The following is a 13935-nucleotide window of genomic DNA, read 5'->3' as shown; positions in this document are numbered from 1 at the left end:
GAGGAGGGCGGACCCCGGAGACGATCTGTCCCTGCCCGGACTCTTTCCTAGGTTCCTCCGACAGCCATGATCCCTAATACACTGAGCTGACGCCCGGCTTCCCCGAGCTCACTTTCGCGGATGGCTTTGGATGGTCTCTAGCCCGCCTCCCCAGCCCCACCTCTCCGCCTTGATCTCGCCCTAGCCCCGACCCCTCCTTTGGTCCGGCCGGGTCCAGTCCGGGATCCACTCGTCTCCCTCCTCCACGGCCCCGCCCAGGTTCTTCTCCTTTCTCACTGGGTCCGCGGGGGGCTGCTCTGCTCCTGTGACCCCCTGCAGCTCAGTCGGGCCCGCTCTGCCCTGACTCCGCCCTTCCCGGGCGTCCTCCTTCGTGGCTCCGCCCTCCGGGCCCCGCCTCCTGCTAGTGACTCTGTGGTGCCCCCTGGCGGCCTCGCGTGCGCTCCGCGGTTGCCCTTTGCCCGCGGGCCGGCCCTCCTCGCGCGGTTGTCGTGGAGAGGGACGCGGAGGCGACGCCACCGCAGGCGGGTCCGGCTGGTGCAGGCGGAAGTAGAGACCCTTGATTCAGCCACCTCCAGGGCAAGCCCCACAGAGTCTGGTCCTGCGTCCTCGCCCCCGTGAGGGTCCCCAGAGTCGCTGCGGACGGCAGAGGCATGTCGGGCGAGGCAAGCGCACCACCCGCGACCTCACCCAGGGCCCCGCGTCCCGGGATCCAGAAATCATCGGGTGCAGTGACCAAGAAGGGGGATCGCGGGGCTAAGGAGAAGCCGGCGACCGTCCTGCCGCCGGTGGGCGAGGAGGAGCCCAAAAACCCTGGTACGTTGGTGACAGGGTTGGGGGTTAGGCCTCTAGGCTTCGGCTCCACGCACTCCCACCAGCCACTCGTCCCTCGGATCAGCCAGATTGGATGGGGCGTCGTCGTTGGGTCAGGCACTAGCGGGCGAGGTAGTAATAATATACTAGCAAATACTAGCAACTACATACTAGCAAATAATAATAGAATTTCTAGTGCTAAGGAGTGCTGTGTGGAAACGAATTCCACCTGCGGAAGTTCGGTATGTGAATGTAAATAGCTCCTGGCACGTGGTAAGAGTGTTGTAAGTGGTCACATTATTGGGTGTTCACGTGTTAATAGGCTTGTCTCTTCTCTGTACTATGGAGTCCTGCCCTGCCTATTGTGAGGAGGCACAATGGAGTTGATGGTGAGAAAGTATTTTTATAAACTGCAAATTCACTTGTTTACTCAACAAACATACATTGCACACCCATTCCAAGTGCCCTCCTCCATCCTGGGATATGAATCACAGTTTCAGTCCCAGCACAGTTCCTACAACTCAGCTTGGCAGATGTTTGTATTGAACTTGATCTTAAAGAACCCACACTGGTTTGGGATGCTGACAAATAGAATAAGATGTGCTAATCTGTATGAGAGAAGAGGTTCTAGGGAGTGATGGGAAGAGGCAGGGGCACTGCCAAGAGTGACTTTGAGTTTTATAGATATTCACTTATTCCAACAATTACTTTTTTGATGTCTGCTGTGTAGCCAGGTCCGATAGAGACAGAATGAGATGGACACAGTCCAGCTGGAATGGAAATTACATTCTCTAGGAAACGAACATCATTGGAAAAGTATGCATATGAGTGTGGCTTTTTATGTTGCAAGTGATAGAACCCCAACCCAAACTAATTATCCACAAAGGGGAATTGATTGGAAGCTTTCTTTATTCAAACCATCAGCTTTGCACTGAAGACAGACAGGAGCTTGTGATCTCTGGACTCACAGAAAAACAACTTGGAGAAAACGCTCTGATATCAGACCTTGGTCAGGTGCCATCTCCTTGTCAGTGCTGGTGGCTGTGGGAGTGGAGCTATAGGAGCTGGAGAAAGAGCATTTTCTAGAAGGAAAAACAAGACAGTTTAGAATCTCCTATAGATATGAACCCAGCTACGTCACACACACACACACACACACACACACACACACACACACACTCTGGCTGGTGTGTGGGAAATGGAGTAGCAGAGGGAGAGAATGGGGGTAGGGAGGTGAGTTGTTTTTTTTTTTTTTTTTGAGTTACGAGGTATTTTAATAGCCCAGGTGAGGGACAGTTGTAGCTGGAGGAAGGTAATGAGGGAGCTGGGTTAGGCTTCTTGGAAAAATACTTCCATGGTAGAAACAGTTGGTGAAGTAGTGGATGGTGGGGGCAGGGGAAGTGAGGGAAGTAGCAAGAATGATTCCATGTTTCTGTACTGGACGTGGGATGGGTTAAAGGGCCATCCATGGAGACAGGCATGCATGAAGGAAGAGCATGTGAGAGATTTCCAAGGGCTGATGTTGGCTGAGCAGCTGGATGGAAGGGTCTGGAGCAGTGAGATGATGTCAGGTCTGGAGATGTGAATTGGGAGCCGCTGATGTTTGGGTGCATTTAAACCCTGGGGATAAAAGAGATTCCCCTGGGGAGGGAGGGAGTGGAGCTCAGAACCCAACCTCAGGGACCTTAGAGGAGGAGGAGCTGACAGAGGAGCCAGAGAGGTCAGACAGAAAGGGAGTGATAACAGGACAAGGCCACATGGTCACAGAAGCTTCAGCAGGTGCCCTGTGGCAGGGCTCAGATAGGGTGGCGAGTGAAGGCAGATGTAGAAAGGTTTACAGATTTAGAGAAAATCCCATCTGGTGGCTTCAAGAAGCTATGAGGTAAGGTCATAGTGAGCGTGAGGAGGGAGTGTGAGAGGGGAGGAAAGTAGGAGCAAGGCCCTTTCAGGGCTGTGCTGCCCACTGAGTGGCTGCTAGCTAAAGCCCAGATGTGGAATATTTCCATCACTGGGGGCATGCTGTTCTAGAACGGGGTTCTCAGGTGCCCTCCTTGGTCCATCTTTGGCATCATCTGTGAACTTGTTAGGGCTTCCTGGGTGGCTCAGTGGGTAAAAAATCCACCTGCCAAAGCAGGAGACATAGAAGATGTGGGTTCAATCCCTAGGTCAGGAAGATCCCCTGAAGGAGGGTATGACAACCCACTCCAGTACTCTTGCCTGGAGAATCCCCATGGACAGAGGAGCCTAGCGAGCTACGGTCCATGGGGTCACAAAGAGTTGGACACGCACAGTGAGCTTGTTGGAAATGCAAATTCATGGACTCTGTTTAGACTATGGGATCAGAATCCAGGAGGGATGGGGCTCAGGAAATTCTTAACAGGCTTTCCTGATGATTCTTACAGACAGATGTTAAAGTTTGAGAGTCTCTGTTTAGAGAAGATGGTGTGAGTGAAGCGAGGAAGGATGGAGGGGTTCTCCCAGCAGAGAGAAGAGCCTGGGAAAGCAGGCCCCATGCAGGAGTCAGCTGCACAAGGGGCTGAGCGCACAATCTCCCAGTGGCCCACACCCTGCGGGCAGCATCCCTTCTGTCAGCTGCAGGAATTCTCTTCTCTGGGCACAGCCCCTGCAGCCTGTGGCCTGGGTGATGTTGCTGCGGGGTCTCCAGGCTGCCCCGCAGGCCAGCATCAAGCCTACCCTCTGCCTCCAGAGTCTCCCCTTTGCTGGGACACCCCTTCCCATCTCAAGGAACCACTTCTTGCTGGGAGGCCCATGTAGGAGCAGGGAAGAGCAGGCATCTTTGGGTACAGACACTTCAGGCCTGCAGACCCCTCAGGATTGGAAGTGCTGGGCATCTGCTTGCATTTCTACAACTCCTGAATGAGTTAAGATTTCCAAAGCACTTAGAACAGTGTGGGACAGGAGTAGGGGCTCTATCCATGTTTCTTAAATAAATAAAGCCTACTGCCCTGCTTGGCCTCAGTCTACCCGTCAGGTCGTGGGAGTAGGGGTGGGGAAGTGGGGTGGGGAGATGGAGAGGTCCTTGTGGGTTCCTTCCTTTTCTCACATCAGGCCTGGGCCTTCTTTCCTCGTGTGACCCTGGGCAGTCCTCGCAAGGAAGGAACAGGGGAGGTGGCCGGACTCGGGAGGCAGAGGTCCCCTCCCCCCAGCCGCAGGGAGCGGAGAGCTGGAGTGGAAGCGGCCTTGACCCACGGGGTGGGTGGAGGAGCCGGCACAGAAAAGAGGCACCCGCCTTGTCGACATTCCAAGCCCTGTAGTCAGTCCCCTTTCTTCCAGGCCTTGATTTCCCACTTTTCCCGTCAAGCGTTTTCAGTGTCGGTCTCTACAACGCATCTTACATGCTAAGAATGGCCGTAAGGACGTCTGCCTCTATGGAGGGGCTCCTGGCCGCCCCGAGGCCAGAAGCCCCGCGCAAGCGAGCGTGGGAACGCGGCGCTGGGCGCGGATCCCAGGCAGCAGGGGACGCGGGGCCGGGTGAGGCGTCCTCTGGGCTCTGCTGCCCTCTGGTGGCGGCCTTGGGCTCCAGCCGGCGAGCTCGGCCCTCCCCGCCCCCTCTCGTCCCCGCCCCTGCAGAGGAGTACCAGTGCACCGGCATCCTCGAGGTGGACTTCGCTGAGCTCTGCACGCGGTGGGGCTACACGGACTTCCCCAAAGTGGTCACCCGCCCCCGCCCGCAGCTGACCTTCGCCCCCTCGGCCTCTACGTCGGAAAAGCCCACATTAGGTGAGTGACTGGAGCCGCCAGGGTGGTCTGCCAGGGCCGCCGCGTCCATCCCCAGCCTCCCATCGCACGGCGGGTGGAATGGCGGGGACGCAGGGCATTGTGCGTGTGACTGAGCGGGCTGAGTGGGGAGGCGGGTGTGGGGGATTGTTGCGGGGGCTCTCCTGTCTCTCCGTGGGGGCTGTCCCGCCCTCTCTGGCATCCGTAGGTTGGCCGGATCGTGGGGCCCGGGGCTGTGACTCTGTCCTCTCCCTCCTTCCCCGGCTCCTTGCACCCCTCCCTGCCTTCCAGATGATCAGCGGCTGTCGGGGTCCTGCAGCCTCAACAGCCTGGAGAGCAAATACGTGTACTTCCGGCCCACCATCCAGGTGGAGCTGGAGCCCGAGGACAAGTCCGTGAAGGAAATCTACATTCGCGGTGAGGCCTCCTCTGCGCACTGCCCCTCCCACCCGCCGTCCACCACCCCACCGTACCCCTCCGGCCCGAGGTGCCTTCCTTCTCTCCCTTCCGCAGGTTGGAAGGTTGAGGAGCGGATCCTGGGTATCTTCTCTAAGTGTCTGCCCTCCCTCAGCCAGCTGCAGGCCATCAAGTGAGGGGACATGGGGGTAGGGGACCGGGGCTGGGGGAGGGGCAGGAGGCCAGTGGGGGCGGCAGGCTCCTAGCGGCCTGGAAGATAGAACGGAAGCGGCATGGAAGACCCTGGGGAGTTGGGTGGGGGGAGCGGGCAATGAGGAAGGGTGTGGCTGGGGTATCAAGAGGGCTGGGGAGGACACATGGGAAGGAGGTGATGCTCTAGCTGCGATTCCGTGCTTCCCACCGTTTCCAGCTTGTGGAAGGTGGGGCTGACTGATAAGACCCTGACTACCTTCATCGCCCTCCTGCCTCTCTGCTCATCCACGCTCAGGTCAGCAGAGGGGAACAGGCAAGCGGGGAGGAGACCTGGGTAGACAGGCTGGCTGGGTGGTTGGAAGGGAGCAGTTTGGGAACAAGGGGGACAAGTTCCAGCTCCTGTGGCCTGGGCTGGCATCCCTGTGGAAAGCGGGTGCTGCTAGTGTCTGTGGGGGTTTTGAAGTTCCCATCTGACAAGCAGTGGGGTCCCCTTTTCTGTCTACACCAGCACCTAAAGAGCCTATCTTTGGGGCCTTATTTCATCTCCTGTCCATCAGTCCTGCCACCATCCACTCTCTCCCTGGTTCCTCACTGTCTGGGCTCTGACGCTGAACCAGAACTGGTTCTTCTCCTACAGGAACTAGCAGTCCTGTGAGGGAGGGAAAAGGGCATAGCAATGAATATTGCAGGGCAGTGTGGGGACTGTAGTGGTGGATGTTTTATGGGAGACATGGAAGGCTGCCTGGAGGAGGCGGTACTAAGCTGAGCCTTGACGGAGGAATAGGACGAGGCCAGGCAGGGAACCGGAAGGGGCATTCCTGTGTAGGAGGGAGTCAGAGCAAAGTGTGAAGTAACGACCACAGGCGTGGTTGTTGTAGAAAGAACACAGCTAATTTGGCTGTTCTTTATTGAGGCTCCCTGGGCACCCTTGACTTCTGCTTTACAGACCCTCCCACCATCACTGGCTGGCCTCCCCACTTGTCTTCCATAGATGGAAGGGATGCTTCTGGAGGGCAGGGCTTTTGTCTCCTTCAGCTGGAGCTCTTTGGTCATTCTATCAGGGTAATTAGAAACAATTTAGCCAGCAAGGAAAAAAAAAAAAAAAAACAAACTATTGAATTCATCTTAATATGTAAAAATAAGTCAGGTCAACATAATAAAATAATAAAAAATAAATGCAATTAGGTTCAGATGCTAGATGAGCCAGGCTGAAATGTTGGGCAGATAGCATGAAAGAATTTTTTTTTTTTCCCATGGGAGAAATTTTTTAACAGAGAAGTTTATAGCCATTAGTTCCATGTTTGTTGTGACTTGGAAAAAGACCTCCAACCTGTCAATACTGTTGGAGAAGCCACTGCCCTGTGGAGGGGTCATGTACTGGGTAACTGTTGATGTGTAGCAAGTTACTGCAAATTCTAGGGGCTTAAAACAACAGACGTTTATTATCTCACAGTTTCTGTGAGTTAAATCCAGGTGTAGGTTAGCCGGCACCTTTGGCTCAGGGTCTCGGTGGGGTTGCAGTAAGGCTGTTGGCTGGGGTTGCCTCATTTTGGGGGGTGTGTGGTGGTGGAGCATGGGCAGCCAAGCTCACTTACATGGCAGCTGATTGGCTGCAGTGCCTCCACTTGTGAGCCTTTCCCTAGGTCATCTGGGTGCTCTCACCACCCAGCAGCTAGTACCAGAGAGCTCCCCAGTTGGAAACCACAGCCTTTTTGTAACCTAAACTTGAAAGTGACCTCTCATCGCTTTGCCCTTTGCTTATTCTTTAGAAGTGAGTCAGTAGGTCCAGCCACACTCAAGGGGAGAGGATTACACCGGGGCTTGGATACCAAGCAGTGGGGATCACTGGGGTCATCTGAGAGGCTCCTGTACCATCTTAGAGGCTCCTGTCACTAACTCTGGAGAGTAACCCCTTCACAGGGCACACTTCTGGATTTCTAGTCTGGAGAAGGGTCACAGATAATTTCCTGGGTCAGGGAGTTGGGGGGTGGGGCATGTTCCCAAGCTGCTGGCCAGAGCCCCACCCTCCCTCTTTGTCCCCTCCCCTCACCTGGCCTCAGTGGTGCCTCCTGGGTCTCAGCTCTCCCCCACCCTCAGGAAGGTGTCTCTGGAGGGGAACCCGCTGCCGGAGCAGTCCTACCACAAGCTCATGGCAGCAGACAGCACGTGAGACTCCTTTCCCTCACGCCCTTTCTCTGGGCTCGTCCCCCACCCCAAGTCATCCTTAGTTCCCACTCTGCCTTGTCCCTCTAGCACCTCCCCAAGGACCCTCAATTCCTCCACCCTCAGACCTGAACGGCCCTCCTCATGCCCGCAAGTTTTCCGAGGTTACCGGAACCGCCCAGGATCCCAGGTTTCCCGTGACCCGCCTTCTCCCTCCCGTTGCCCAGGATCGCCCACTTGTCTCTGCGGAACAACAACATCGACGACCACGGGGCGCGGCTCCTGGGCCAGGCTCTGTCCACGCTGCACAGCTGCAACCGGACCCTGGTCTCGCTCAACCTGGGCTTCAACCACATCGGGGACGAGGGCGCGGGCTACATCGCGGATGTGCGTGCGCAGCGGGCAGGGTCCCACGCGAGCTGCGGCGCCCGGGGCCAGCCGGCTGGCTCACTGCCCCTCCCCGCCCCCGCAGGGCCTCCGGCTCAATCGCTCCCTGCTCTGGCTGTCCCTGGCCCACAACCGCATCCAGGACAAGGGCGCCCTGAAGCTGGCTGAGGTGGGTGTGCGGGATGGGCGGCGCCGGGGAGAGACCCCTGCTCCCAGTCCCCGCTCCCCGGACAGCTGATGGCGAGGTGCCGCCCCGCCTCAGGTCCTGCGCCCCTTCGAGCTGACGCATATCGAGGTGGTGGAGCGCCGGCGCCTCCTGCTGGAGAAAGGTTCGCAGGAGCGCTCGCAATCGGTGAGGAGCGTCCCGAGCCGGAGAGCAGAACCGCTTCCCAGGTCCGCCGCTTTCAGACGGCTGGTCCTGTCCTAATCCGTCTTCTCTCCCTGTGTTGTGACCGTTTTTCTCTCCGACCTCAGCACACATCTAACAAAAGTTTGATCTCCAACCGCAGAGCCACTCCGCTGACGGCAGTGTGTGTTGGTTAAGAGAAAGGACTAGATTTATAGACCGCAGGGACTTGGAATCTGGCTCATTCACAAAACAGCTTGGGACCTTGGGCGTGTGACTGAACCTCTCAGGCCCCAGTTTCCTCATCTGTAAAATGGGGATAACTGTGTCTACCTCATAGGATTGTTGAGAGGATTAAATGAGTTGATTCAGCTAATGCACTTGGAAAAGTGCCTGGCACTTAGTTTAAAATATGTTAGCTACAGTTTTCTCCCTCTATGAGTCGAAATGCCTTTCCTACCCTCCCCACCCTCCCACCCCCACGCTCATCCCTGGATCCCTCTGCTATTTCTTCCCAAAATGCCCCGTAAGCGTCCCAAACAAATGATGGTAGCATTTAGGTGGGGAGGCTGGGATGGGGGTGCTGCCAGCCTGACTGCCACCCAGGCACAAGGTTTCCCCACACCCCTCATTAGGGAAGGGGCACTGGCTTCTTCCTCTTCCATCCCCTCCCATTTGTGAGCACAGCCTTCCACCTCTCGGCACGGTGACTCCAAAACAGAGCGTGACAAGAATCAGCTGATGGGGGTCAGCAGTTTAGCATTGGTGGAGAAGGACAAGACGCAGACAGTGAAGACACCCAAGGGTCTGGGCAAGAAAAAGGAGAAGTCGGGGGTAGGTGTGCTGGAGGCAGCAGAGTCTTGGGCGCTGGAGGAATAGGGGAGGAAGCTTCCTTGCTAAACAAGTGGGGTGGAGGCTGGAAGGCCTTAGAAGGTCCATCTCAGGCCCAGGGTCCTAGTGCCGACCTCTTCTCACATCTGCTTCCCATCCCCCAGGGAGGTAGGACTCTCATCTCTCTTCTTACATCCTCCATAGGAAGTGGTGAAGAAAGAGGAGAAGTCAGGGCCTGGGCAGTCACCTACACAAGGAACCCCTAAGAAAGAAGACTCCGCAAAGGCAGGCAAGGGGAGTAAGTGCTGGCACCCGCCTGCAGGTCGCTTGGCGTGGACAAAGGAGCCCCGGGCAGGATGAGGAACCTGCCCTGAGCTAGTCTTCTCGTGGGTGCTGTTGGAAACCCCAGCCAGCCCCACTCACCGCGCTCCACACCATTTCCCTGGGCCGGACCCCTGTGGCTCCGCTCTCAGAGGAGGAATCCCCCTCCAGCTCTATTTCTACTGCACCCAAACCCACAGTGTGAGGAGACCCCTTCCTTGCCCCAGCCTTTCTCTCTGGGGAAACGGTGGTGTCAGAGGTCTGCCCTGTGCATTCTGGCTCCTCTTCCCACTCCAGAGGTAACCATCCCTGAGCAGAAACTAAGCAAGGGAAAGGGGGCCAAGACTGGGAGCAAAGAGAAGCGCAGCATCCTCATGGAGTCTGAGGTAGGCTGGGAGAAGTGGGGTGGGGCGCTCGTCCCTGGGGTCCAGGCACCCAGCCCCTCCAGGGATGGAGCCTCCAGTCCTGTACTGTGGCAGCAGCCACTCCGTCCTGCCTGCTTCCTATCCCAGCCTGGGCTTGCAGGGGGTCAGAGCTCAGTGCCCCCTCCCCTCCTATTAGGAGCCCCACTTTTGATCCTTGCCTCAACTCAGTCTGCTTCCCAAAATGCCATGCGTTCATCTCCACCACACCCACGGCTTGTGCAGTTGCAGAGGGAAGAGAGCCCGTTCTTTGGCCCTGCCAGCAGCTCCCCGGGGAGGCAGGCTGTTCTCCTAGCCGTGGTGCTGCCCTCGCCCTGTGCGCAGCACCTTGAGACCCTCTCCCCTTTGCCCTTGCAGCCTCCCTTTTCTCTTTCAACGTGGACCAACTTGTCCCTTGCTTTGAAAACCTTCCTGGGCTGCTGACTCCGTAGCGCCCGCCCCCCACAGTGAAGTCAGCTGCCCAAGGGCTATGTGCACTTACACAGTCATACATTGGGGCATTGTGCTTTGCTTCACTGCGATTCAGATACTGCATTTTTTTTTTTTTTTTTTTTTTAACAAATTGAAGGCTTGTGGCAACCCTGCATTAAGCAAGTCTTTTGGTGCCTTTTTTTTTTTTTCCCCAATAGCCCTTGCTCACTTTGTGTCTCTGGGCTACCTTTCAATACTTCTCTCAGTATTTCAAGTTTTCTCATTATTATTACAGTTGTTATGGTCATCAGTGATCTTTGATATTACTACCCTGATTCTCTGAAGGCTCAGATGATGGTTAGCCTTTTTTTTTTTTTAAGCAAGAGTATTTTAAAATTAAGGTATATACCTTGCTTTTTAAAGACATGCCATTGCACATTTAACTGTAATATAAACATAACTTTTATATGCACTGGGAAGCCACTTTATTGGAACCGTACCCACATCTCCGAGGTATGCCTGTGTTCCAAGACCTCCCCACCCTAGGCAGGGACCGGCCCCTCCCCTTTTAGGAGTCTTCTCTAGGACCCAAGATAAGATCTTACAAAAGGGGGAAGTCAGGTGGAGAAAGTGAGCAAGGGCTGCCTTTCAGTGCTGGTTTTCCGTCCCTGCCTCAGCCTTGATCCAGGCTGCTGTTTCTTCCCAGGATGATTGCATTTTCCTGTCATCCTGCCTTCAGCATCATCTCCCTGCAGTCCCTCGTCCTCATTGCTCTCCGTTAGGAAATACTGAACTTGAATGCCAATGCTATTTCACACCTCTGCACCTGTTGGCACTTTCCCCCATCTGATAAGGACCACACACCACCAGCTCCCAGGCCATCTCCTCCAGGATAGACTGCTCCCAAGCCTGGCTAGCTGTCCCTCCCCTGTGGCCCCCCCCAGTTCTGCTTCCCTCTGTCAGCTCCAACACCATACTTCATTAGCCTCAACTCTCTGGCTTCCCCGCACAGAGCTGCTTCTTGAGGGTATGGGCTTAATTTATCTTTGTATCTCCAGCACTCGGGACAAAGCCTGGACTATAACCGGCCCTCAAAACATGTATGTTGAATGAATGAATGAATGGCCTGTTGACCAGCTCCCCTCTCCTCTGCTGCAATTAGTATTCTGCCTTAGCAGCTGGTTGGGGAAGCTACTGAGATGGTCAACCCTCTCCTGGAGCCTGTGGAGCACCGCGATGGCAAAGTTTTCATGCCTGGGAACAAGGTCCTCTTGCACCTCAATCTTCTCCGTACGTCTGCCAGTGCCCCCTGCTTCCCTCAGCAGGCTAGCTGGGCCCCAGGCGGCCACAGGGTCGCCTGCATGCCGCTCCATGGAGCAGAACCTGGTTCTCCAGTGGTTGGGTGGCATGTGAAGGCCCTCTTGCATGGGGCTTTGGGGCGGGGGCGGGTTTGGGCTCTGGGTCAGGCAATTAGCAGAGGAGCAAGATGAAAGACTGAGGGAAGTGAGACAAAAAGGAGAGTTGGGGTGAAGGACCAGGTTGGGTGTTAGTCCGGGAGAGTGAGCTGGAGGAGCAAGGGGCTAGTAGGGTGTCGGCAAGGCGGTGGCTGGCGCTCAGAGGCCACCTCGTCTACTCCTTCCACCAGGAAACCGCATCACAGAGGTGGGGCTGGAGGCCTTCCTCACCGTGGTGCAGTACCAGGCGCAGTTCGCCAAATCTAAGAGCGCGTGCAAGGGCCCCGTGGGGCTGCTGTGGCTGTCCCTGGCGGTGAGTCCCCTTCAATCTCTCCTGCTCGCTCTCTCCATTTTCAAGGCAGGCCCTCTAGTTTCCCTGTCCTTTTATCACAACACAGCCTTCATCCTGTGAGATCGGCAGTCAGGCTCCTTTTTGCCTTTTTTTCCGTGCCCCCCAGCCCCTAACCCACCTTGTCCTAGGAGATGATTTTTCCTCGGGTGATTCATCTTCATTGCTTTTGTTAGCTATCAGCGTGCCTTTTCTTCTTTCAGAAAAACTGCTTCTCCCCACAATGTCCTGCGAACACTATGATCCAGGAGCTGATGCTGCCAAGGGACCCCATCAATAAATCCAAGCACAAAGAGGAGGAGCCCGTGGCTTCTTGCACGTAGCCCCTGCCCCCTGCTTTTTCCCAGAGATCCTAGGCCATGGAAGTACCTCCTTTCCATGTGTGGGCTGGACCTCCCTGGGGAAAGCTCAGATCATTAACAGTCTATTGCTGTACTTCTTGAGTTTGTCTGAAAGCTTTGTCCCAGAACTATTCAGAATATTTGGACTTTATGCCTGTTGAAAGTGTGTTAATATGGCCAGAAATGGCCTAATCGCTTTTTCTGCTGGGGGGTGATCTCAGCTCCTCTGGTTGTGACCGGCCAGGGGCATTGCTCTCCTACCTCCTCAGGACCTAGTTCTCGCTGGCCCAGCCTACAGTCACCCTCTCCTACCCCACCAGAGGACACGTGATATGCCAGGGTTTGCAGTGTCTCTGGACTTAAGAGGCAGAAGGAAAAGTCTTGGGAGAGTAGCCGACAGGCACAGCAGAGGGGAAGAATGGGTGGGGCAGAAGCACGGCGTGTAGGCTCCACCATTCCACCTTCTCAGACCCCCTTCCCATTCTGGACTAGTTTGGAGGAGAGGCAAGGGCTCAGCTTGTGAAAACATGCTGAGCTAGTACGCTGCTTTATTTGGAGAGGGTGCCGAATCTCATCATGTTTGTAGCAAAGACAAAGCACTAAACGTGAACCTTGATGACACTGCCTACTGCCGTCAGCAACCTGAAACCAGAGCCACCCAGCTGGTGCCGGGGGCAGGAGAGGTGGGGGCCCTGACTCTTCACCCTGCAGTGCTACCCCCCACTGAGATGGCCTGATCATGCCTCCAGAGCCCAGGGCTGGCTTCTGGGGAGCTGACATTCACTCTTCCGGGAGTGCCTGAGAAACGTCCCTTCACCTCTGAGCACATCTAACTTGGTCACGTCCTCTCGACCCCCACTCCTGTTTCCGTTGCCTCAACAGAGATCTGCTCGCTGTGCCTCTCTGTGAGGCTCTGTGGCCCCCACAGTCCCCTCCCTGCCTCCATCCGCCAGCACTGCTGCTTGGCCTCTTGGCAGCTGGCCACTGAGCTACTGCACGGAGCAGGGTGCAGGAGCAGCTCTTTGAATCCCCAGGTGCTTGGCGATGTCCCGTCACCCCAGCCTCTCCTGTTCCCCCTGCCTGAGGCCTTCTAAAGCTTCAGTGGAGCCTTACAGCCCATGTACTCATCCCTACACTTTATCAAGAATGGCTCATGTATTCATTCTGATGCCCAACCAGACTGTAAGCTCCCAAGGCCAGCACTCAGCATTATGCTGGGTTTAGGACGTAAAACAGAGGGGAAAGAGAATCGGTCCCTTAGTCCAACAATGACAGCCAAGAGAGGAGGTCTGAATGGTTACAGTCCTGGGGGCGTGGCCGTGTCTGACGAGCTGCTTCCGGAGGGTGTCAGAGCTTGCCCGAGGACTCCGAAGGCATCTGGCCAGGCCTCAGAGGTGACCCTCCCCTGTGCGTTGCCCTGAAGTCCTACGGCTCACTGAGGGCAGCCCGTGAGGGCTCGTGCCTCTGGGACCGCTGCTCCTTTGCGTGTGTGTTTAAACTGAGATAAGTGTCTTTGGATGTCTTAGCCGCAGGGGGCTGTATCACTTGGTTTCCCCAACTGAAGTTCAGCAAGTGCACCCTGGAGCTTCGGGAGGGAATATGGCGAGGCCTGGGTCTGGGGGCTGCGTTCCGTTCCTTCTATCCAATGCCAACCAGTCTCAGAGGGAACAACTACAGTAACTTTGATTACAGTGGTTCCAAGAATCACACATATACCACCACAGTTGAAGAATATTTAACTTTTCTTAAAAAA

General features: G+C 55.8%; 1 protein-coding gene across 3 annotated transcripts; it reads left to right on the top strand.

The window, feature by feature from the left end:
- Positions 1-456: 456 nt before the first annotated feature.
- LRRC71 (leucine rich repeat containing 71) lies at positions 457-12333 on the top strand. 3 transcript variants are annotated; one of them, XM_043878928.1, is made up of 16 exons: positions 457-813; positions 4402-4551; positions 4840-4965; positions 5062-5137; positions 5375-5452; positions 7255-7323; positions 7548-7707; positions 7793-7876; positions 7970-8059; positions 8741-8887; positions 9089-9182; positions 9503-9591; positions 11097-11138; positions 11214-11328; positions 11684-11805; positions 12045-12333. In XM_043878928.1, the coding sequence occupies exons 1-16, from the start codon at positions 651-653 to the stop codon at positions 12162-12164; spliced, it is 1725 nt and encodes a 574-aa protein (XP_043734863.1). In that variant the 5' UTR covers positions 457-650; the 3' UTR covers positions 12165-12333. The 3 variants fall into 3 exon arrangements, with proteins under 3 accessions (XP_043734863.1, XP_043734865.1, XP_043734864.1); XM_043878930.1 differs by lacking the exon at positions 11097-11138 and having other exon boundaries at positions 11217-11328; XM_043878929.1 differs by lacking the exon at positions 11097-11138 and having other exon boundaries at positions 510-813.
- The last annotated feature ends 1602 nt before the right edge of the window (positions 12334-13935 follow it).

The sequence above is a fragment of the Cervus elaphus genome, chromosome 20 (assembly GCF_910594005.1).
Source record: "Cervus elaphus chromosome 20, mCerEla1.1, whole genome shotgun sequence".
Lineage (NCBI taxonomy): Eukaryota > Metazoa > Chordata > Mammalia > Artiodactyla > Cervidae > Cervus > Cervus elaphus.
Note: the sequence above shows the minus strand (reverse complement) of the source record. Positions and strands in the feature narration are given on the sequence as shown.

Coding starts and splice junctions, on each gene's coding strand:
- LRRC71 (XM_043878928.1), top strand. CDS start 651: ATGTCGGGCGAGGCAAGCGCACCACCCGCGACCTCACCCAGGGCCCCG. Junction 8,060..8,740: donor CGCAGGAGCGCTCGCAATCG/GTGAGGAGCGTC, acceptor TTGTGAGCACAG/CCTTCCACCTCTCGGCACGG. Junction 8,888..9,088: donor AGAAAAAGGAGAAGTCGGGG/GTAGGTGTGCTG, acceptor CATCCTCCATAG/GAAGTGGTGAAGAAAGAGGA.